The following is a 24,741-nucleotide window of genomic DNA, read 5'->3' on the forward strand; positions in this document are numbered from 1 at the left end:
GCTTCCAGAGTCAATATGGAAACCACAGCTGAGAGTTATTCTTTCTTCCATTGCTGAAGGGTGGAGTGCTGTGTTGATTGCTCGTGTCAGTTTCCAGCATGGAATCAAATTGGAACTGAAGTGACAACCCCACCCTTCCCCAGACTTACTGAAGATTATGGGACTGCAGGAGGTTGCAGTGGTCCAACAGGTCTGTCAGATGTGCTACAAACCACCAGTTGTTCAGGACAAGGCTGAAATAAGAAATTTGGACAAGTCAACATCTGGGAACAATGGTATAAAGTGAATATGAGAAACAAGACACTAAGTGAAGCTGATTAGCACCAACCAGCCTGCTAGAGTGAGCCTCTACTATATTCATATTTTAATTGAACAGGAAATATAATAAAAGAGAATGAGTGTATTCACAGCAACTCTGCAACTGCACAGCAAGTTAATCCAACATCTGAACCACAGTGGAAGGATGAAAACTAAACCACAGAGAAAACGAGATGAGACAGAGAAAGCAAGCTCAAAGTAAAATGGAAGATAGGTGGGTCAACAACAACTTACATTTATGTACAGCTTTTAGCAAAGTAAACAGGTCAATACCAAACAATATTTGATACCAAATGACAAAGGGAGAGAGAGAACAGCAAGGAACATTAATGAGCATCTTTCAAAACAGCAAAGGACTTGGGGAATCCAGGGGCTTGTAGCTAATAGAAGACTGATTAAAGTCAGTGATGTAGTACACCAAGAAGTTTGGGAGTATGAAGACCTTGGAGCTTATTAGGCAGGAGGATGGTCGAAATCAGGAAGGACAACAACAGGCAGATGATTTGAAAATTACAATGGTAATCTTCAAACTGGAGCATTGTTGGGACAGGGACATAGGTAGCAGAGAGAGGCAGCAAAAGTTCAGACAAGTTCAAGACAATGGCTAAGCCTGGAGGATGATCTAAAACATTAAATCAAATTTCCCCTCCATTCATGCTGACTTACTAAATATTTCTAGCAGTTTTGCCAAGGCTTGGACTGTTCCAAAGAAAGTAATGGAGCATTCCAGTCTTTGGAATTCTCTTCTCCAAAGGGTTGTGGATTTTTAATAATTGCATATATTAAAAATAAGTTGACAGATTGACAAGAACATGGATTTCAGGTAAATTACCAGTCCGTTACTGTTGACAGGGCAGGCTGGATGTTTTGTAGGACCTGCTCTTGCTTCCATTGCCCAGAAGGATCATGGTAATGTAGGGTAACGTCATGTTTGCAGTAAGAACATGTATTGCACCCGTATTGCACTGTCTCAGTACTTTTATATTTGTGCGCTGTAGCACTTACTTTTTATTCACAGTTATTTTGTAAATAACACTATTCTTTGCATTTCTGGTTAGATACTAACTGCATTTCATTTGGCTTTGTATCTGTACTCGGCACAACGACAATAAAGCTGAATCTAATCTAAAAGGCAAATGCAAAAGATTAGCATGCAGCAACGGTAAATAATGGGGAAAGTTATTAGAATGTAGCCTTATGCACAAGAGATTTTGCAGATGCTGCAAATCGAGAGCAACACACACACAAATTGCTTGAGGAACTCAGCAGGCCAGGGAGCAACTACAGAAATGAATAAGCAGTTGACGTTTCAGTCCAAGACCCTTCATCAGGACTGGCAAGGAAGGGGAAAGACGCCAGAATAAAAGGTGGAGAAGGGGAAAAAGGACAAGCTGGAAGTAGATAGGTGAAGCCCAATGGATGGAAAAGGTAAAGGATTGGAAAAGAAGGAATCTGATAGGAGAGAATGGACTGCAGGAGGAAGAGAAGGACAAACACCTGGAGGAAGTGAGAAGTAGGTGTGAAGAGGTAAGAAGCTGGTGTGGGGAATAGAAGGAGGGAAAAGAAAAAAATAATAATTTAGTTACCAGAAGGAGAAATTGATGATCATGCCATCAGGTTGGAGGCCACCTACACAGAATATGAGGTGTTGCTCCTCCAAATTGAGTGGCCTCATCTTGGCAGTAGAGGTCATGGACCAAAATGTCAGAACAGAAATGGGGACAGGAACTAAAATGGTTGGCCACGGGGCAATTCCACTTTTGGCAGATGGAGTAGAGGTGCTGAACAAAGCGATCCCTTAAATTTATGTTGGGTCTCACCAATGAAGAGGAGGCTGCATCGGGATACAATAGATGACCCCAACAGATTTGCAGATGAAGTATTGCCTCACCTGGAAGGACTAATTAGAGCCAAATAGAGATGAGGGAGAAGGTGAATAGACAGGTGTAGCATTTCTGTCAGGAGGGAGATTAGTGGGGAAGGACGAATGGATAGAGGATCACGGAGGGAGTGATCCTTGTGAAAAGCAGAGTGGGGGGGGAGGGAGGAGAGGTATTTAGTGGTAGAATCCTGTCAAAGATGGAGGCTGATAGGGTGGTAGATGTGGGCAAGAGGAATTCTACCCCTGTTCAGGTGGCAGGAAGATGGGGTGAACGTTGACATTCAGAAAATAAAGGCAATGCAAGCAAGGCCACTATCAATGGTGGAGCAAGGAGAACCCCCTTCTTTGAAGAAAGAGGACATCTCTGACGTCCTAGAAAGGAAAGCCTTATCCTGGGAACAGATTCGGCAGAGACAAAGGAACTGAGAAAGGGGAATAGAATTTTACAGGGAACAGAATGGGAAGAAATATAGTCAAAATTGCTGTGGGAATTGGAAGGTTTATAAAAGATGTCGGTAGACAGTTTATTTCCAGAGATGGAGACAGAGAGATCGAAAAAGGCCAGCAAGATGTCAGTTGAGGACAAAGTGAATTTAAGGTCAGAGTGGAAGTAGGAGGCAAACTTGTTGAAATTGATGCAGGAAGGAGGAACAATGCTGGGGAACATTACCAGGGAAGGCTTGGAATGTGGACTGTCTCACCCAGAATGAGAAGGCAGGCATAGTGAAGCCCACGTAGGTGCCCGGAGCTACCCCTGAAATGGGAGGGGCCAAGAAGAAATTGAGTGTGAGGACCAGTTCTGCCAGATGGAGGAGGGTGGTGGTGGCAGAAGGGAACTGGTTGAGTCCTTTGTCAAGAAAGAAGTGGAGAGCATTAAGGCCTTCTTTATCAGGGATAGCAGTGTATAAGGACTGGACATCCATGGTGAAAATGAGGTGGTTGGGTCCAGGGAAATGAAAGTTGTTGATGAGATTGAGAACACGTGAAGAGTCACGGACATAGGTGAGAAGGGACACGTAGGTATAGAACGGAGTCAAAGCACGAGAATTCAGAGGGGTAGAGGTGAAGACAATGGGACTATCCAGACAGTCAGGTTGTGGAGGATACAGGGTCAGCGTGATTTAGGTGGAAGTAGATGGGAGATCTTCAGAGTTGATGAGGTTAGTGATGATCTGGGAGACAGTGGCCTGATGGTCTGCTAGAGTCAGGTCCTTTTCAAGAGGAGGTGTCTGAGAGTTCTGCCTGGCCTCAGAAAGGTAGAGGTCAGTGAGCCACACTACAACAGCACCCCATTTGACTGCAGGTTTAAATGGTAAGATTGGGATTGGGGCAGGGGGAGCAGAGGCAGTGTGTTCAGAGGGGGTAAAGTTTGAGGAAGAGAGAAGAGTACTAAAGTTGAGCTGTTTGATGTCTCATCAACAATTAAAGATGAAAAGATCCAGAGCAAAGAAGAGGAGGATTAGAGATGGGAGAAGGGATCATCAGTGCAGGGTGATGAATTCTTGCCAAAGAAGTGGACTCACAGATATAGGCGACATAGTGTTATGACGAGCGTGGAACTCACAGAGGTGTGGGTGAAGGGAAACAAGGCAAGGCCCTTGCTAAGGACAGAATGTTCTGCCTCACAGAGGGGAAGGGTGGAGGGAAGGATGAAGACATGGCAGGGATTATAATGTGGCCTTTACTGCAAGGATATGAAAGAAAGTATTGATGTTAATTAGCAGGGTGTTGGAGAGATTGCTCCAGGAAAGTCAGGACACTGATCTCTATTTATGAAAGTATTTTCTTGCAATGGAGGAAGTATAGGGAAGGAAGCTAGGGTGAATCAGTTAATGTTTGAAGAAGAGGAGCTGACCGAACCCATACGTACTGCAGTTTAGCAGAGTACCTTAATGCAGCATACAGCAAAGGAGGATGAGAATTGACTAATTAGAGGTGTGCAAGATCTTAACTACCCTATCATCTTGCGCTGCAACTTTCTGTGATCTATGGATACGGACCCTAAGATGTCACTGATTCTACACACCTGCCATTGACCAGGTACCCTACCTTCATAAAATCACCTTAAAGTTATGTCCTGCCATATTAGCCACAGCCACCCTAAGAGGAAGGCGTGGTTTGATTACCAGTGACTCATGGTGTTCTTCAGGGTCATTTCTTTCCACATTACGTCAATGATCTAAATGACAGGATTGATGGCTTTATGGCCAAGTTTGCGGACAATACAAAGATAGACAGAAGTAGGGAGTCTGCACAATGATTTGGATAGATGAGGAGAAAAGACAAAGAGAATACAGTGTAGAGAAGTATATGACCATGCACTCTGGTAGAAGGAATAAAGGCAAATGGGAAGAATTTTCAGAAATCAGAGGTGCAAAGGAACTCCTTGTCTGTACAGGGCTAAAGGGCGGGTATACAGGGTTGCTAGAAAGTTTGTGAGCCCAATGAAATTTTCTCTATTTCTGCAATAGTATGACCTAAAATGTGATCAGATCTTCATGCAAGTCCTAAAACTAGATAAATAGAACCTAATTAAATAAATAACACAAAAAATATTATACTTGTCCATTACTTACCCAACATTACATGTATTTGTTGGAGGAAGTATGTGAACCTCGGAATAACGCCCTCCTCAAAAGCTATTTGGAGTCAGGTGTTCCAATCAATGAGAAGAAACTGACCACAGGGCCTGCCCTTCTCAAGAAAGATCTGCTTGTGTGCACTATACCTCGATCACAACAACTTTCAGAGGACCTCACAAGAATTGTAGAGATGCATGAAGCTGAAAAAAGCTACAAAAGTATTTCTAAAGAACTGAGTGTTCATCAGTCCACAGTAAGACAAACTGTCTAGAAATGGAGGAAATTCAGTACTGTTGCTACTCTCCCTGGGAGTGGGCATCCTGCAAAGATCACACCAGGAGCACAACGTGCAATGCTGAAGGAGGTGAAAAAGAACCCAAGGTCAACAGCAAAAGACCTGCAGAAATCTCTAGAACTTGCTGAAATCTCTGTTCATGTGTCCACTATAAGAAAACACTGAATGCTGTTCATGGAAGCATACCACTGGTCTCCAAAACAAAAATTTTGCTGCGCGTCTCAAGTTTGCAAAAGACCACCTGGATGTTCTACAACCCTTCTGGGACAACATTCAGTGGACAGATGAGACAAAAGTTGAACTTTTCAGCAGAAATGTACATTGCAATGTTTGGAAGAAAAAGGGCACTGCACACCAACACCTCATGGTGAAAGGAGCATCATGGTTCAGGGACGTGTTGCTGCCTCAGGGCCTGTGATCATCAAGGGAACAGGAACTTACTATTGTACCAAGACATTTAACAGGAGAATGTCAGGGTAGCAGTCCGTCACCTGCAGCTTAATAGGAGTTGGATGATGCAACAAGACAATGATCTGAAAATCAAAAGTAAATCAACAACTGAATGGTTTAAAAAGAAGAAAATGTGTGTTTTGGAATGGCCAAGTCTTAAGTCCTAATCTTAATCCTATAGCAATATTGTGGAAAGACCTGAATCAAGCAGTTCGTGCAAGGAAGAGCACCAATGTCCCAGAGTTGAAGCAGTTTTGTTAGGAGAAATGGCCTAAGCCGAAGTGCAGTTCTGATCAACAGCCAACCGAAAACGTTTGGGTGAAGTTACTGCTGTACAGGGGGGTCACACCAGTTACTGAAAGCAAAGGTTCACATTCTTTTTCCAACATGTAATATTGGATATTTTTTCTTGATATAGGTGGACGCCGTTTTTTGAACATTCACTTCACGACACCTCGCTGTTACGAAAGACCTACATTAGTTACCTGTTTTCACTGTTACAAAAAGGCAGCGCACGCCCCGAGCAGCCGAGCTCCTCCCCCAGAACTGCATTCTAGCTGGCATTGCTTAAACACGTGCCTGAGAGCATCTGTGCTTTATGTCAACTTATTTTGTGCATCCGTTAGCAAAATGAGTTCTAAGGTATCAGAAAAGCCTAAGCGAGCGCGTAAGCGTGTTACACCTAGCGTAAAACTAGACATAATAAAGCGTTTTGATTGCGGTGAATGAAGTAAGGACATAGTGAGTTTGGCTAAGGGTTTGTGGAAGTTAACAAAGATGATGTTGAAGAGGTTTTGGCATCCCACAACCAAGAACGACAGATGAAGAGCTGATGCAATTGCAAGGGGAAGGGATAACAATCGAAACTGGACACAGTAGCGAATGGCCCAAAAGTGAAGTCGTCCAGGAACTGAACGTGAAGCAATTGCGTGAGATTTTCACTACACTAGACAGTGCTGCAATGATTGCAGAAAACTATACCTACATTATATAGGCTGTGTATTTATCATATCATTCCTGCTTTTACTATATGCTACTGTTGTTTTAGGGCTTGTGTGTTATTTTTTGGGTCTGGGAACGCTCACAAATTTTTCCCATATAAATAAAAGGTAATTGCTTCTTCACTTTACAACATTCCGGCTTATGAACCATTTCACAGGAATGATCTACCTTCGGATAGCGGGGGAAACCTGCATATAAATGAACAAGTATAATGTTTTTTGTGATAATTAATTGGGTTGTCTTTATCTAATTTTAAGGCGTGAAGATCTGATCACATTTTAGACTATAAGACCCTAAGACAAAGGAGTAGAATTAACCCATCACGGCTGATCATTTTTTTGCCCTACTCCTCAACCCCACTCCCCGGCCTTCTCCCCGTAACCTTTGATGCCATGTCCAATCAAGAACCTATTAATCTCTGCCTTAATACACCCAATGACCTGGCCTCCACTGTTGCACATGGCAACAAATTCCACAAATTCATCACCCTTTGGCTAAAGAAATTTCTCTGCATCTCTGTTTTGAATGGGCGCCCCTCTATCCTGAGGTTGTGCCCTCTTGTCCTAGACTCTCCTTCCATGGGAAATATCCTTTTCACATCTACTCTGTCTAGGCCTTTCAACTTTCAAAAGGTTTCAATGAGATCCCTCCCTCATCCTTCTGAATTCCAGACCCATTAAATGTTCCTCATATGATAACCCTTTCATTCCTTGTTCATCCCTGCAATCCTCCTCTGGACCCTCTCCAATGCCAGCACACCTTTTCTAAGATGAGGGGCCAAACTGTTCACAATACTCAAGTTGAGGCCTCACCAGTGCCTTATAAAAACTCAGCATCACATTCTTGTTCTTGTTTTCTCGACCTCTGGAAATGAGTTAACATGGCATTTGCCTTCCTCACCACTGACTTGACCAGCAAGATAATCTCATATTTATGCAGTTCACATTTTAGGTCATATTCATGCAGAACTAGAGAAAATTCTACCGGGTTCACAAAATTTCTAGCACCAATGTGGAGACAGAGTCCTTATGCAGGATTCCCTGGAGGTTAATTCTCAGGTTGAGTTAGCAATAAGGAAGGCAAATGAAATATCAGCATCATTATAAGAGGAGTAGAATTTAAAAGCGAGGATGCAATGCTGAGGCTTACAAGGCATTGATCAGATTGCACTTGGAGTATTGTGTTCAGTTCTGGTCACCTCATTGTAGGAAGGATGTGGAAGCTTCAGAGAGGGTGCAGAGAAGATTCACCAATTTGCTGTCTGGATTAGACAGCTTGTCACATGAGAATAGGTTGAGCAAGCGAGGGCTTTTCTCTTTGGAGCAAAGGAGGATGAGAGACAACTTGACAGAGTGGACAGCCAGCAAATTTTTAGGGTGGCAATAACCAATACCAGGGGACGTCCTTTTAAAGTGACTGGAGAAAAGTTTAAGGGAGGCGTCAGAGATAGGTTTTTTTAACACTCTGAATAGGGAGATAGGCACTTCAGTCAGTGATGGAAATGAGCTTCTTCTCCAAGGGTCATGACTCTTTGGAACTCTATACCCCAGAGAGAGTCATTGAATAATTCAAGGCTGAGAACGAGTTTAAACCTTGAGGTTAAACCACAAAGAAGGCAATTGATTGGGGATAGAGCAAAAACTGCTGTGAGATGAAGACAGCATCAGTCGAGATCTTGTATGGCAGAGAAAGCTCACGGGATAACACACACAAAATGCCGGAGGAACTCGGCAGGCCAGAGAGCATCTAAGGAAAAGTGTATCGTCGACGTTTCGGGCCAAAACCCTTTAGTAGGCGGTGTTGGCCCAATACGATGACTGTACTCTTTTCCATTGATGCTGAGTTCCTCCAGCATTGTGTGTGTTGCTTGGACTTCCAGCATCTGCAGATTTTCTCTCATGGCCTGAGTTCTCTTTAGCTGTTTCCTCTAAAAGGTAGCTCTGAACTCCATGTGTACACCTAGTCACTGGCTGTTCTTCTGACATTACACATAGAAATGGACATAATTTGTTGGGGGAAAATCAAAATAATTCCCCTATATATTTGCAAACAAAATAACACAAGCAGATTAACGGCAACATTTTCTACATTGGATCCTCACCAGCAGTCCTTCAACACCTGGTGGATGTTGAACTCAAACGCCGCCAACAGGATGAGGTCGAGAGAATCAGGTCGGCTCTCAGAAGGAAAGAAATGATCCAGGCAAACCTGCAAGTCAGCAGAAAGAATCACCAGCCATAGAACCTTCCCATGACACTGATCATTATGCCCCTTCCCTTAAACTACATGGTGTAGAATTCACTGCCTTGTTTACTTGTAATAAAACACTTCCACTCCCCACACACTCCTTCCAGAAACAATACACAGCATACTTTCTATGTTTCATCCGTTCCCCAGCCTTCACTACCTTCAAAACCAATCACTCTATTCCATCATCACACTATCTGTCTTTACACTTCTCTGCACCATGAGTGTACAGTCTTTAGGACACAGCACTTGTAATTTAAGTGGGAACAAAAGAACAATTCAGAGAAATATACATAAAGCCTTGTTCAGCAAGCTCAACGTTACCAAGATCTAGACAAAAATGCATAATCTTCCAGAGTGAAATGGTGCCTCAACACGATGAACCTACCTTCACACGTCCTCTACTTAACTGGCAATGCAATGAATATTTCAATTTAACATTGCATGTAACCTGCTGATCACAGATCAATTAAACAGCTGAGTGCTTATTTGGCTAACTGCTCTATCATCTGATATTACCCTGTTCCACAAAAACCTCCCAAGACAGGTTCTTACCTCAGCATATTGATAAAGCTCTGTGGGCTTTATGGACGGGTGAGAGTACAGCAGCCTGCTAACCAGGAAGTGATACCAGGTGGCTAAGAGATCCTTCTTTTCAAGCAAGGCATCCTCACTTCCTGCTAGAATCTATGGAGGAAATGGAGAGAATCATCTAGTTAGGCAAGCTTAGCCAGGGAAAGGATCAGAGTGAGATGGTCAACCTTTATTCCACTGATCAGGGTGGAGAGGATAACAATCAGGTCTCTCATTGCTGACCACCACCAGCATAACTGTAATAAAAGTGAATGAAACAACGTCTGTTTCCAAATTCCCTTCCCATTCAAGGACAGCTCAAGGCTCAAATCCAGTTTCTAGTCCACTCTTATAAAACTATTGAATGGTTCCCTCATACGATAAGACAGACTCTTGACCTCACAATCTACCTTGTTATGAACTTGCACCTTTTTGTTTAACTGCAGTTGTTACTCTTCATTCTGCATTCTGTTACTGATTCACCTCACTGCCCTGTGCAATGATCTGATCTGTGTGAACAGTTTGCAAGACAGGTTTTACACTGCATCTCATTCCAATCATTTAAAATAATATCTGGCTGCAAGACATTAATATTTAGTGACAGTAACCAAACAACATAGAACCGTTCAGCACAATGCTGAGCTGGCACTTTAACCTATGTAAAGATCAATCTGACCCTCCCCCCACCCCCCCCCCCACATAGCCCTCCATTTTTCTTTCATCCATGTGCCCAAGTCTCTTAATATCCATAAAGTATCTGCCTCACCACTACTCCTACCGATGTCCCATGTACCTACCAGTCTGTTCCCTCACCACTACTCCTACCGATGTCCCATGTACCTACCAGACTGTTCCCTCACCACTACTCCTACCGATGTCCCATGTACCTACCAGTCTGTTCCCTCACCACTACTCCTACCGATGTCCCATGTACCTACCAGTCTGTTCCCTCACCACTACTCCTACCGATGTCCCATGTACCTACCAGTCTGTTCCCTCATCACTACTCCTACCGATGTCCCATGTACCTACCAGTCTGTTCCCTCATCACTACTCCTACCAATGTCCCATGTACCTACCAGTCTGTTCCCTCACCACTACTCCTACCGATGTCCCATGTACCTACCAGCCTGTTCCCTCACCACTACTCCTACCGATGTCCCATGTACCTACCAGTCTGTTCCCTCATCACTACTCCTACCGATGTCCCATGTACCTACCAGTCTGTTCCCTCACCACTACTCCTACCGATGTCCCATGTACATACCAGTCTGTTCCCTCACCACTACTCCTACCGATGTCCCATGTACCTACCAGTCTGTTCCCTCACCACTACTCCTGCCAGCACGTCCCATGTACCTACCAGTCTGTTCCCTCATCACTACTCCTACCGATGTCCCATGTACCTACCACTCTCTATGTAAAAAATCGACCCAACATCCCCCAGTACTTTCCTCCAAACACCTTAAAACTTATTCACCCTCATATTAGGCTTTCCACTCTGGGAAAATGTCTCTGGCTGTCCACTCTGTCTATGCCTCTTATCTTGTATATATCTATCAAGTCATCTCTCATCGTCCTTTGCTTCCCAAGCTCACTCCATCCTCATTGGGGATCAGAAATGGACAGAGTGAGCAATTTCAGGTTCCTAGGTGTCAATATCTCTGAGGACCTAACCTGTCAACATACTGATGCAGCTATCAGAGGCTATATTTCATCAGGAGTTTGTCACCTAAAACAGACAAGTATTTCTACAAATGTACTGTGAGAGCACTCTGACTGGCTGCGTCACTGTCTGGTATTGGGGGGGTGGGGGTAGCAGCTACTGCACAGGACTGAAAGAAGCTGCAAAAAATTGTAAAATTAGTCAGCTCCATCATGGGTACCAGCCTCAATTGTATCCAAAACATCTTCAAAGAGCAGTGTCTCAGAACAGCAGCATCCATCATTAAGGCCCCCCAGCACCCAGGTCACGCCTTGTTCTCATTGCTACCATCGTGGAGGTGGTACAGGAGCCTGAAGGCACACACTCAACGTTCCAGGAACAGATTCTTCCCCTCTGCCAGTGGGCACTGAACCCATAAGCACTACCTCACCACTACTTTCATTTCTGTTTTTGCACTTAATTTAATTTAATATACATACTGACTGTAATTCAGTCTTTTTCCTATATCTATCATGCATTGTACTGCTGCCACAAAACCAACAAATTTCACAACACCTGCCAGTAATATTAAACTTGATTCTGATTCCTCATAAAACACACTCCTGAATCCAGGCATTGTCCCGGTAATTCACCCTCCCAAAACTTCCACATTCTTCCTATAATGAGGCAATCAGAACTGAACACAATACTGTAGCCGAGGAGTGGCTAAAGTCAAAGTGTAGTCCAGCCAGTTTTATAGAGCTGCAACACAAATTGTCAATTCAGCATCTGACCACAGTGATCATGAATGGAATATCAGAGCTGCAAAGATTAGAAGACGATGAATACCAACGAACTACAGATGCTGAAAACTCTCAAGTCAAGCAGCATTTGGACAGAGCAACAGAGACAAAGACCCTTTGTAGAAATATAACCAAAATAAATAAATAACCAAAAGAAATATAACAAAAAGAAACAATTCTAGCAAATAATTAACCAAGATGTTCTAAACAGCCTGCAGACCCAGGGAGAAAGGGAGAAATACAGCAAACCTGGAAGCCTTCAGCAAGAAAGCAAACCAGAGGGAAGAGGGTACAGATGTGTTTGTGACAAATGCAAGGATGCAGCAAGTGAAGGATTTGGCAAACTGGAGTGACAGCACTGCAGGACAGAATGGCCTTAACCTGTAACCAACACGTCCTTGTCCTTCATTCTGTCAGTAATCCAGGAAGAAGTGACTTTTGTTTAGCTTACTAATACTGCTGTTGAGAGTGATATTCAGACTGGGCCACAGACTGCAATTCATCAAGACACCTTCTTTACCTGGCAGATCAGCAGTAGATCATTATTGGATGCGAAGGTTCCCTCTCTCAGGCATCGCTGGCAGTCCTCCTGCCAATGACGCCACTTCAGCTCGAACTCCGTTAGGGTCTGATTGCTGCTGGACTAAAGTGGGCAAGAAAGCACAAGAATGAGCTTATCAATATTTCCACAGAACTAATACACTAAAACCGATGTTACCTTTAAACATTTTAAGTGGCAGGATACATTTTTGAATATTCACAATGGGCTTAAATAAAAAAGGGAAGTTATCAGACTGAGCAAAGTCAATGCAGAATTAAATCATAACACACCTGAGGAGCCAAGATCACTCCCCTCCCAACAATGCAGGCTAGCAGTCAGGGTGTCGTACTCTGCACAAACTATCAAAATGAGGATAGGCAAAGCACAATGTCAATAACCAACAATCAGGTACTGTTAAATGCTCCCAATCAGTCTTGGCCGACATGTCCACCATAGCCCTGTTGTGTTCAAAGGAAGAACGATGCAGGGACATTAGTCCAACACTCTTCTAATGAAGCTTAACATTGGAGGAACACCAGTGCTTTTTTCTCTCCACAGATGCTATCCAACCTTCTGAGTACCTCAGATTTTCTGGTCTTGTTGGGCGGTTCAGCTGGTAATTCAGGGTTAGGGAGTTACAAACACTAAAACAGGGCCCACTCTCAATTGTTGTCCTGATGTCCTATATTTACATACACATATTAGGTTGACAGGAGAGTAGAGGAAAAAGCTGTGACACCAACAGCTCATAGCCATCATTGAAAATAAAACCCGACAGAAGCTAGAGCTGCAAAAACATACTTTAGTGAGGATTACCATCTTAGGAAAGGAAGAAAGAATGACAAATCCATAGTCACTTTGGAAGGGATATCAAAGGATCCTTGCAAGGAACATCATCACAGGGAAGAAAATAATCAAGTTGAAAACCTACTGAGAAAATGGGCATTTTTCTCATCAGATCAGCCATGCACTTGTACATGGAACTGGCAGCAGGTTCGAGCAAAGCCTTCCTTGCCAGCATCTGTCGAGCCTCTCCCATTCGTCCTTGGAGCACATAGCCAGTAACCTGGGAACAAACAGAAAATATCACAAGGCACGGCTCAAACCACTTCCCTGATAAATTTGGCTATTCATTCCTCAAATCTGCTCTGCTGCTTAACACAATAATTGGTTTTTTTTATATATAGCTAAGCACAGACCAACTCCCTCACCAGATTCCCTAATATTCAAAAATCCATCAAGCATAATTTGAATATATTCACCTACCGAGCGGACAAAACCCCTTGGGGAGAGGATTCCAGAGGTTCACAACCCTCTTGTAGAAGTTTCTTCCCATCTCCGTTCTGAATGGCCAGTGCCTTCCTTCCAGTCTCTGGCCACTGAACATCTTTGCAGCCATCCGGTCAAGCCCATTGAGAATTCATTCAGTTTCAATGAATGCTTCATTTTCCTGTTTAACCTCGTTAGAGGACATTCTCTACCCATCCCTTTCTTCTTTCTTCTCCCCCTCCCCTCGGCTCAAAGTGCTGAACCTTATAGCACTCCTTCAATCTCTGCTGTCCCATTCACATACCCCAAAAAACCCATCTTCCTCTCAACCCACACAATCAGGCAACACCAACCATCTTCGATTCACTGACCCAGAACTGGATACAGACTGCAAACAGGTGAGGCACCAGAACCATTCACTGCTGCAGCCACTACTCACAGCTTCCCAACTCAGGAATGATTCCAGTCGTTAAACCATGCCAGTACATTACCTCCAACATTATGTAGTTATTTTTCTTTAATAATCCTCAGTGGTACCTTATTGAAGGCATTTTCAAAGTCTAAGTAACCCACATCCAACAGCCACCTTACCTTCCAAAATTACAACCTCAAAACACGCCAACAGTGGTCATACATAACTTTCCCTTTCTAGTTCCAATATAAATTTGCCTATTTATTTGCTAAATATCCTGCTACTGCTTCTTTTGTCATAGGATTCTAGAATTTTCTGTACTACTGATCTCACATTAATTCACATTAACCCCATTTTTCCTTTTCTTTTTTTTAAAAATAGTGGGGTCCAGACAATAGGTGCAGGAGTAGGCCATTCAGCCCTTTGAGCTAGCACCGCCATTCACTGTGATCACCCACATTCAGTACCCCGTTCCTGCCTTCTCCCCATATCCCTTGACTCTGCTATCTTTAAGAGCTCTATCTCTTTCTTGAAAGCATCCACAGGATTGGCCTCCACTGCCTTCTGAGGCAGGGAATCAAATCTCAGCCCAGTGTACTTGTGCAGGATCAGATAGCAGGGCCATTCCTCTCATCATCTCTTTACAGCCATTCCCTTCTACACTGATCTGCCTTTTTAGATTTTTATTTCCACTAACTTCCTCATTTTCTTAAATAAATGAGAATTGAGACCAGTGTAAAACAGATTGATATGTTCGAACATGTTGACGTACTTTTTAAAAAAAGAGGATGTGCTAGAAGTTTTAAAAAACATTAGGATAGATAGGTACCCAGGTTCAGACAAGATAGGCCGCAGGTTACTACGGGAAGGGATGGAAGAGATTGCTGCAACACTGGTGATGATCTTTGCACCTTCACTAGCCACAGGAGTATCAGGTTCCCATGGCAGGTTCATTTAGCTCAGAAGGTACGAGATGTAGGGAAACTTGGCTGCGTGGATTCAGAATGGGCTTTCCCATATACAAGACAGAGGGTGGTAGATGGAGAATATTCTGCCTGGAGCTCAGCGAACAGTGGTATTCCACAGGGATCTGTTCTGGAACCTCTGCTTCTCCTGATTTTCATAAATGACTTGGATGAGGAAGTGGAAGGGTGACTGGTAAGGTTGGAGGAACTGTGAACAAGTGGGTTGCAAAGGGACATTGACAGGATGCAGAACTGAGCTGGAAAGTGGCAGATGGATTTCAACTCAGAAAAATGCAAAGTCATTCATTTTGGAAGATCAAATCTGAAGACAGAATATGGGGTTAATGGTAGAGTGGAGGAACAGAGAGACCTTGGGGTACAAGTCCATAGATCCTTCAAAGTTGCCATGCAAATTGATAGGGTTGTTAAGGCATATAGTGTGTTGGCCCTCATTATAGAGGTGGCTGAATACAAGAGTCTTGAGGTAATGTTGCCTGGCTAGACCACACTCGGAATATTGTTTTCATTTCATTATAGGAAGGATGTGGAATCTTTAGAGAGGGTGCAGAGGAGATTTACCAGGATGTACCAGAGGGCATGTTTTATGAAGAGAGGGTGAACAAGCTTAAGCTTTTCTCTTTTGACTGATGAGAGGTGATTTGATAGGGGTGTACAAGATGATAAGATGTAGCTCGCCAGAGGCACTTTTCCCAGGGTGGAAATGGCTTTAACATTAATTTTAAGGCAATTGGAGGAAAGTACAGGTGGTAGAAGCAGATACAGTAGGGACATTTAAGGGACTCCTAGAGGGACAGATGGATTATAGAAAATTGGAGGGTAATGTAGGAGGGAAAGGTTAGATTGATCTTAGAATAGGTTAAGAGGTCAGCAAACATTATGAACTGAAGGGCCTGTACTGTATTGTGCCGTTAGAGAGACTGGGCTTGTACACGCTGGAATTGAGAGGGGATCTGATTGCAGCATATGGGCGGAAGGGCCTGTACTGTATTGTGCCGTTAGAGAGACTGGGCTTGTACACGCTGGAATTGAGAGGGGATCTGATTGCAGCACATGGGCGGAAGGGCCTGTACTGTATTGTGCCGTTAGAGAGACTGGGCTTGTGCACGCTGGAATTGAGAGGGGATCTGATTGCAGCATATGGATGGAAGGGCCTGTACTGTATTGTGCCATAATGTTCTACGTTCTTCAGCTCCTCTTTTCTGCAAACCCATGTCCTCTCCTTTGTCAGGAGGGTTTTCAGTCCCTTCTTCCATGAATGCAGACATAATATCTTGTTTAAGGACCAGAAGGCTTGCTCACACTTGACCCCATTCTCCACCCTTAAAGTCACTACAAATATTTCTGTCTGTACCACTGAAACCACTTCAATCATGGGAACTCAATCTTTAGAGTTGTTGCTCAATTTACTGTTGCATCCTCCCAGAGCTCACACCTGGTGAGGTATCACTTACCACATTCCAGAAGTAAAGGTGTTCTGTGGGGTTTTCAGTAGCCAGAAGCTTGTCAGCCATAGAATCCACTTGGCAGACATGCACTCTGATCCAGTCCAGAAGTAGTGTGATAAGAGTACCAGCTGCAACCAGATATTACTGCCTTAGTGTTTCCGTAAACTACAGTGTTGTAACACCTGGTTAATTCAGATCTCTATCCTTTGCTGCAGGTAAAAATTTATCTTTTGTCCTCTTCTGATAATTACTTCTGAGAACATTGCCAAGCTTTACCCCCAAACAGGACCAACAGAGACCCCAGAAATACGATACACATTTTAAAATATTCAGCCTTAAGTGTGTGTCATGGTGAATATAAACTTGCCTGTGGACACTAGCTTCACACCGCAAAGGACAACAGGAGCTTGGGTAAAGCCTGCCTCTCCAATTTCGTCTCCTTCATGCAGTATTCAGAATGCACCTGTCTCTACAATGGAGAAAGCAAGCGACTGGCGATGGCCCTGCATCCGGTCTGTTTCCCCTGTAATCCTGCAGTCCCCTCACTACTGCAGCAATACCCAACGTAAACAACTCTTTATCTTCCCTGTGGGCAATGTGCAACCTTCTGGAGCAAACCCTGAATCTTCCAACTTCAGGTAAATGTCCCTCTCATCGTTTCCCATTATTACCCCACTGCCCCTTTCTCAACCATAAAATGTCTCCCGTTGGTCAGTACTGGTGCTCTTTATCCCCTGCTCATCCTCCAGATAGCCTTTTCTTTACATTTCACTCATCCCTGCTGACTGATTCCTGCCTCCACAGATTCAGCTTAACTAGCTGAACTCTTCCAGCATCTTCCACCCCTCTCATCTGGGTCTCCCCTCCAACTGTCTCAGCTGATACAGAGGTCAGACACGGTCCCCAGTGCTCACGCTGTATTTGTTCATATCAGTTATAGGGGCCGGGTGGTTTGTAGTCTTGGACATTCTGTACAATCGCCATGGCACCAGAAAATGCCATGAAGCTGCTCAACTCCCCACTGATACTGCAAGAGCAAAAGGGCCTGTCATTCACCTCTTGCCTAGCTCTCCTTGAATTATAAAATTGTGGGTCAAGTCTTGGACACTTAAGCACTCCAGCGCAGTACTGAAGTCTCCAAGCTTTGAATACAAAAGATCCTAGTTTTGTTTCAAAGAAGAATTGGGGAAGTTACCTTCAGTGTGCTAGTCAATACAGATCCCTCCATCAACACTGTTAGAAACAGATATGATTGTTACCACTTTGGTCACAATAACAAGTAGACTTCTAAGATACTCAACTGGCAATACAGCAGTTTGGGAAAGAGGACAGCCACTAGATAAATGCAATACACTTTCCCATCAAATCTGGCATACTTGCAACTTAATTCCTACAACACATGAAACTGCCATTATCAGCTATTATCCCACATCCAAAGACAATAAACATTTAAGCACAAAGAACCTGAAATGAAAGGTAGCACATGAAGCTTTTCAGTCTCACCTTGAGCTGCATCGACGTACAAAATCTCACACAAGTTCCAAATCAGTTCCATTGCCGACAGAATTGAAACCTGCCATCAACAGAGCCAGCACACTGTAAGCCTCCATTAACATATTGCAATTTACTGCAAAATCAAAATTTAGTTCAAAAAGACAAGGTGATGGACTCTTCGAATTAGGCTCAAATCAAAGGAACACATGTCATCTGCATCTTCTGGCTGAAAGGGGCCTCCATGAACAGCAATGATGGTACACAGAGAGAAGACCACAGCCAGGCCCTGTGGGTAAAAGTCCTAAAGCCTACTCTTCTCTATTCACCAATGATGAACATGGATAATCAGGAGCAAATCAAGGACAAGAAAATGTTGATATCATGGGTCACATAAAGGCTGATAAGTCCTCAGGGCCACAATGGGAAGCAAGGGAGCCCTGAAGACTTTTGCATCTTCACTAAATACAGATGAAGTGTCAAAGAATGGAAGATAATTTACATTGTTGAAAGGCAGCAGGGGTAAGCCAGATAATGAAAGACTTAGCCCCGATGGTAGGGATGGTATTGGGAGAAAATTCAAAGCAACTGGATTTGTGGACCTTTAGAAAGTCATGGACATATCAGGGATGGCCAGGGTGACTCAACTTTGTATATATGGACTTCTGCAAGGCATTTGACAAGTTCTCCTATTAGAAGGTCGGTCTAGGCTTAAGGCACGTGGGATCCAGAGCAAGTTGGCAAACAAAAATTAGCTTGGTGATGGGAGAGAAGGTAGTGATGTGGATGTCTTTCTAATAGGAAGTATGTGAACCATAGGGATCTGTGCTGGGACCCATATTACTATATTAATGGATATGAATGCAAGGCAGTTAAGTTTGTACGTTTCATAAAAGTTGGCAGTAGTGAAGAAGACAGTCTAAATTTACAGCAAAATATAGATAGAGAGAAAGTTGGTTGGAGCAGTGGCAGATGGAATTTGTTCCTGACATGAGAAGTGATTCATTTTGAGAAGTTAAGTCATGAAAGGAAATAAAGAATAAACAGCAGGACCTCAAGGTTAAAGTTCATTAGTCTCCAAAAATGGCAACACAGTTAAATAGGTTGGTGAAAAAACCAGATGGCATGCTTGCCATTTGTAGGTCAAGATTCAGAATAGATGCAAAATTATGTTGCAGCTTCACAAAACACTAGTTAGACCGCCCATGTAATTCCTTAGGAAGTTTGAGATTGTATCGCAGACAGTACACAGGAAATTCACCGGGGTGTTCCCTGGATTGGCACACTTTAGTCATGGGGAGAAATTGGATTAGTTTGGCCTGTTTTCACAGGAAATAAAGGAGGCTGAAGGATAACTTGATGGAAGTTGAAAGAGGCACCAGAGGAAGGTAGAAACTTTTCCCCATAGTAAAACACCCAATTAAGGCAAGAGTTTAAAAGGAGTTTAAGGGAGAAGTTAAAAGGGAAATTTGAGAGTTTTCTTTTAACATACAAGTAAATAATATCTGAAACTCAGTGGAATCAGATACAACCATTATGTTTAAGAGACATTTAGACAAGCACTGAAACAGAAATGCATATTAGGATTCAGGGAAATGGGAATAGTGTAGTTGGCCATGGTGAACTGAAAGGCCCTTTGAAAGACCACTCACCCACAGGAATCCTCCATCAGTCTAATCTAATCCACATCCCCGAGTGCTCCTCTACCAAAACAACAGCATTCTAAAACTCCAGTTTGATAATATTTAAACAAGTCATCACATAAGAAAAATCATAAATATATCTGCATTGTGAAAGCTATAGGGCTGGATTCCAGGATTTCGAGTCTTCACTCAGGGAATGTCTGAGCAAAAAAAAAGTGCAGGGTTTTATTTATCTTATTTGGAGATACAGTACAAGAGGCCCTTCCAGCCCAACAAACTGGCACCACGTGACCCGAAGGTTCTTCTAATCTACCAACCCATACGTCTTTGGAAAGTGGGAAGAAACCCATGCAGTCACAGGGAGAATGTTTAAGCTCCTACAGATAGCAGTGGAATTAAACCTGGGTCACTGGCACTGAATAGTGTTATACCAAGCACTGTGTTACTGTGCAGGAAACTTTAACTGGCACTGCACCCATCCTGCAATCGGGTTGTCCATCCCCACTGAACTGGAAGCTTGTAGCTTCAAGTTGCACTGCAGACTCGTCTACATAAACCTAAACTGACACTCCAAGGCAGCACTGTCAAACATGAAGCCTTTTTCCTTGCTTGGATATGAATGATCCATGGCATTTTGATGGAGCTGAAATGACACCAGTGTCAAGGCAAGTGCTATCCCTCAAAAACCACTAAAAACATTACGAGTGTTGCCACAATTATTGTTTGGGGTAGCCGCCCACATCCTGTTCACAACACTACCTACATTTAAAAATCATTTTGAAACATCAGAAGACCGTGAAAGAGACTCCATTCAAGCTTAGCTTATGAAACGGGGAAATTGCAGCGTTTCTGGTGCTTAATCCTTGCTGTTACTGTGCACAGTGTTTGAGGGGGAATGTAGAGGAAGCTTTCCTTTGAATTAATCCTGTACTGCACCAACAGTGTTTTAACTGAATAATTTTGTTATGTTCCCCATAAGAAGTTAAATATTTTAACAATTTTCTGGCAGATGTAGCCATACCTGTTTAAAATCTCATCAAATTTGGTTTGAGATGAAGCTGGACTGATCCCACAACACAACTCCCTTTAGCAACACAACACTCCACATGGACTTGGTCCTTGTAAGTTCAAGTGATCCTTAATGATTTTGGATGAAACCACACAAAACAGTGGACTCAGCAGCTAGCCAGCTAACTGGAGGACTAAAACCGGAGACACTGCTGCAAGGAGTCTCCAAAAGATCAGTTATGAATGAGATCTGTAGACCAAGCTTGTGCTGCTTTAGTGCATCAGCACGCCTTTTCTCTGGTGGATAAATGATCTCCCACTAGTTCAAAAATAAGCGAATTAGCACACAAGCACAGGAATGCCAGCCCCTCAATAGTTCATCTGCCTTCCTGTCCAAGCATACACCCAAATAAACACAGACGAGACAGACATGCATCCCAAGGATGTAGTGAAGTCAGCACCTTCAGAAAGGTAAGAGACCTATGCCGCCCAAATGTTCCCTCAACCCCTGAAGTATTAAAGGAGAGGCAAGGGTCAACACTGATCACCTCGTTTGGAAATCTATTCAACTGTATTTCTAATAAGAGTGGCCAGCAAAGGGTGTGTATCCCAATAGTCAACTCCTGCAGACTAATCTGGCCTCTCAGAATATGATTTAAAGCAAGACTTAAATGTAAACATACCTGGTCCTCATACTCGGCTGACAATTTTTTATCTTCAGCAAAAACTGGGGAGAAAAAACATATTTTTGCAGAAATCTCTCATTAAGTCATCAGAATGGTGAGCACAGAAACTGTGTAAGGTAGGGCAGTGGAGTGAAGTATCGTGCAGGTTTATGATTCCGGAAAGGATTCCAATGTGTATCCATTTTAAAAGCTAAGAGGTAAGACATCTAAAAAAAACACCACATAACAGTTCTATTTGCAAGAGGATCAGTATCAGTAGAGGTTTATGGTAAGAACCAGAAAAAATCTAGGATTGGAATTAAGGTTAAGAAAGTTTTGATTCAAATTATGATGCATGACCAACAAAGAAAGTGAAAGATTCAGTGCGATCTAAGGAGTGGAACAAAATAGATTGCTGCTTGAGTGGTGGAGCAGGCCAGCTTTGCAAAACTGTAAGATTAAAGAGGAAATGTCTGGATAGGAAGTTCATGACTAAGCGGCAAATATGTTGCTCCGGTTGGGTCAAAGAGTGGATGCCAGAGCGATGGCACCCCTTTTATTTCCCTCCATCCAGAGAAGCAATGACAAGGAAATCTGCAGATGCTGGAAATTCAAGCAACACACACAAAATGCTGGTGGAACACAGCAGGACTGGCAGCATCTATAGGGAGAAGTACAGTCGACATTTCGGGCCGAGATTTCTGACGAAGGGTCTCGGCCCAAAACGTCGACTGCACTTCTCCCTATAGACGCTGCCTGGCCTGCTGCGTTCCACCAGCATTTTTTGTGTGTTGACAGAAACAATGAGCTAGTGCAAATGGAGCACCACCCTCAAATTTACAAATAATATAAATGTCTTAAGTTTTTCAAGCATTATGGGGAACAGTTATCATTCAGAGAGACCAGAGTCAATCGACAGCCTACCAAACCTCAACTAAACTTAGACAAGCCAAGCAGAACAAGCATACTACAGAATTCAAATACAGTCGGCCCTCCTTATCCGCAAGTTTGAATTAAACCAACCACAAATCGCGAAAACCCGGAAGAGCTCTTCCAACACTTGTTGTTCAAGCATGTACAGACTTTTTTTTTCTTGTCTTTATTCCCTAAACAATATAGTATAACAACTATTTTACATAGCATTTACATTGTATTAAGTATTATAAGTAATCTAGAGATGATTTAAAGTGCGTGAGGATGTGCGTGAGTTATCATGGATCGGGATCGAAAAAAATTGGAAGTTCTCTTACTAGGTAAGTCGGAACAGGTACATCTGGTATTATTAAGCGTCAGTTAGTCAAACTTTTGTCTTCGTATATAGTATATATTTTACCTTTCTATGCATATAAAACACTTAAGAACATATGTTTCAGTGCCAGGCTCGGGAACAGAAGTTCCCGAGTTCAATCTAGTGACAGATCGCTCCCGAGTGCCAGGGTTGATGTGGAGGATCAAAAACCCAAAACCCCAAAACCAAATAATTAAACCACTGTGTTGCTTAGTAATAATTGTAGCTTTCATCGGGGCAGCACCTTTCTCACTTTATCCTTTAAAATTGTTCCGATCATTGACTGACGTAGCCTAACGCTTTTCCAATGGCGGATGGTGTTTCACCTCTTTCCGATCACTTTATTTCCACCTTATTTTCAATCGTTATCATGATTATTTTTGTGAACAGAAACTGCGGATTCAGATCTCTGCCGCTGGGTCCTAATGTCCACAGCATGAGACAGGTTAAATAAGGTCTGGGGTTCCGCTGGGTCCTAAGGTCCACCGCATTGAGACAGGTTGAATAAGGGACTTGAGCTTCCGCGAATTTTGGTATCCGCGAGGGATCCCGGAACAAATCCCTCGCGGATAAGCAGGGCCGTCTGTACTTTGTAAAAGAGTACAGTTGACGTTTCTGGCCAAAACCCTTCGGATGGACTGGATTTCGACCCAAGGCCAAAGGGCCTCTAATGTGCTGTACTATTCTATGTTCTAAAACATCGACTGTTCACTCCTTTCCACAGATGCTGCCTGGCCTGCTGAATCCCTCCAACATTTTGTGAGTCTTGCTTGGAGTTTCAGCATCTGCAGATTTTCTCTTGTTTGGAACTCAAATATTGATTGGATAGGTTTGTTCACATCCCATTCCAATACATTACAGGATACAAAGCCCCACCCGAAAATACTTTGATCTATCAGCCATTCAGACATATAAATCCATTGCGGAAGCAGAGAGAGAGATTTTCTACGAAGTAGAAACAGCACAAGCTTTAAAGAAAATAAAGAGAACAAACGCATACATTGTGAAAACACAAAAGAAAGGGACAGTGCTCTCTGTAATTGCCAACATTTTGGAAGACTAGCTTATAATTAATTTCTCTGCAATAAATTGTTCATCACATTGTGACATACAGCTTACCAGTTACTGCAACCTTGTGTAGTTCCTCCAGATAGGCTCTCATCACTGAGCGATAGTTTCTGCTAATGTGGACTAATCTGTAACAACAACCACAATGTGTTACATCATGGAAAAAGTGCTTTCCTATTTACCCACTAACCCACCTTGCAGGAAATGAATCCTTGACTTCTGGTTATAGTTCTGCGCAAATGAAACACAACATTTCCCAGCCCAAGGAACAACAACCAACATTCCACTTGCCATCCATCACTGTGCACAAGACTTTAATTACTTCAGTACATGGACTCCAGAGCTCTAACCACGTCCTTTAGTTCTTGTTTGATTTAATCCAAAGTGGAGACTTTTGCTTTCCCAGATTAAACTCCACCTGCTCTGTCCCTTTGTACACAACTGCACCACATGAACCACACAATTCAGCATGATCTGCAAAGTATTGCCACTTCCATCCCTTTTGTAGGTAATGCATCATGTCGATCTAGGGCACAGTCGATTCCCAGTAAACATCCTGTTATCAGATGGTCGTCTGTTACAAATTAATTTATAATTCATGTCACAAAGCGAACATAACCAAAACTGCAAACAGAATTAACAATGTATAGCACAGCACAGAAATGAGCCCCTCCCACCACTACATTGAGTCAAACTAATGAAAGTAGTAATTGAATTCATAACTAAACTAAATCCTTCTGCTTCCACTAAGTCCACATTATCCATCCCATCTGCCTATCTAAGAGCCTCTCAAATACCTCTGGCACATTTGCTTCCACTACCAGCCGTCAGCACTCCAGATCTGCACCACTCTTGTGCATACTATACACTTTCTTTACTACCTCATCAACTACTATAGGCAGTTTGTACTATAGGCAGTCCTGTACAGGACTTGAACACCTGTACACACCACTAATTGTGTACTGACTCTTTACATTTGAACTCCCAAAGTAACTCACATTTGGTCAGATTGAACTCCATCTGTCATTACTCTGCCCTTATGGAAGCACATGATAAAATTGGTCAAAGTCAGCATGGTTTCCTAGAATAGGACCAACCAGGAGCAAAAGTGGAAATGTGCATGCAGTC

At 43.0% G+C, this 24,741-nt stretch overlaps 1 protein-coding gene across 2 annotated transcripts in view; it reads right to left on the reverse strand.

The window, feature by feature from the left end:
* Nucleotides 1-24,741, reverse strand: part of nup85 (nucleoporin 85) — a 72,888-nt gene that overhangs the window by 25,326 nt on the left and 22,821 nt on the right. For both annotated transcript variants that reach the window (XM_059948991.1, XM_059948992.1), the window contains 9 exons: nt 23,665-23,741; nt 21,276-21,319; nt 17,954-18,023; nt 16,457-16,578; nt 13,270-13,404; nt 12,318-12,440; nt 9,332-9,463; nt 8,631-8,737; nt 150-233 (listed from right to left, as the gene is read on the reverse strand). In XM_059948991.1, the coding sequence (XP_059804974.1) occupies nt 150-233; nt 8,631-8,737; nt 9,332-9,463; nt 12,318-12,440; nt 13,270-13,404; nt 16,457-16,578; nt 17,954-18,023; nt 21,276-21,319; nt 23,665-23,741 (894 nt within the window). The remainder of the gene's footprint in view (nt 1-149; nt 234-8,630; nt 8,738-9,331; nt 9,464-12,317; nt 12,441-13,269; nt 13,405-16,456; nt 16,579-17,953; nt 18,024-21,275; nt 21,320-23,664; nt 23,742-24,741) is intronic.

This window comes from Hypanus sabinus, chromosome 23 (assembly GCF_030144855.1).
Source record: "Hypanus sabinus isolate sHypSab1 chromosome 23, sHypSab1.hap1, whole genome shotgun sequence".
Lineage (NCBI taxonomy): Eukaryota > Metazoa > Chordata > Chondrichthyes > Myliobatiformes > Dasyatidae > Hypanus > Hypanus sabinus.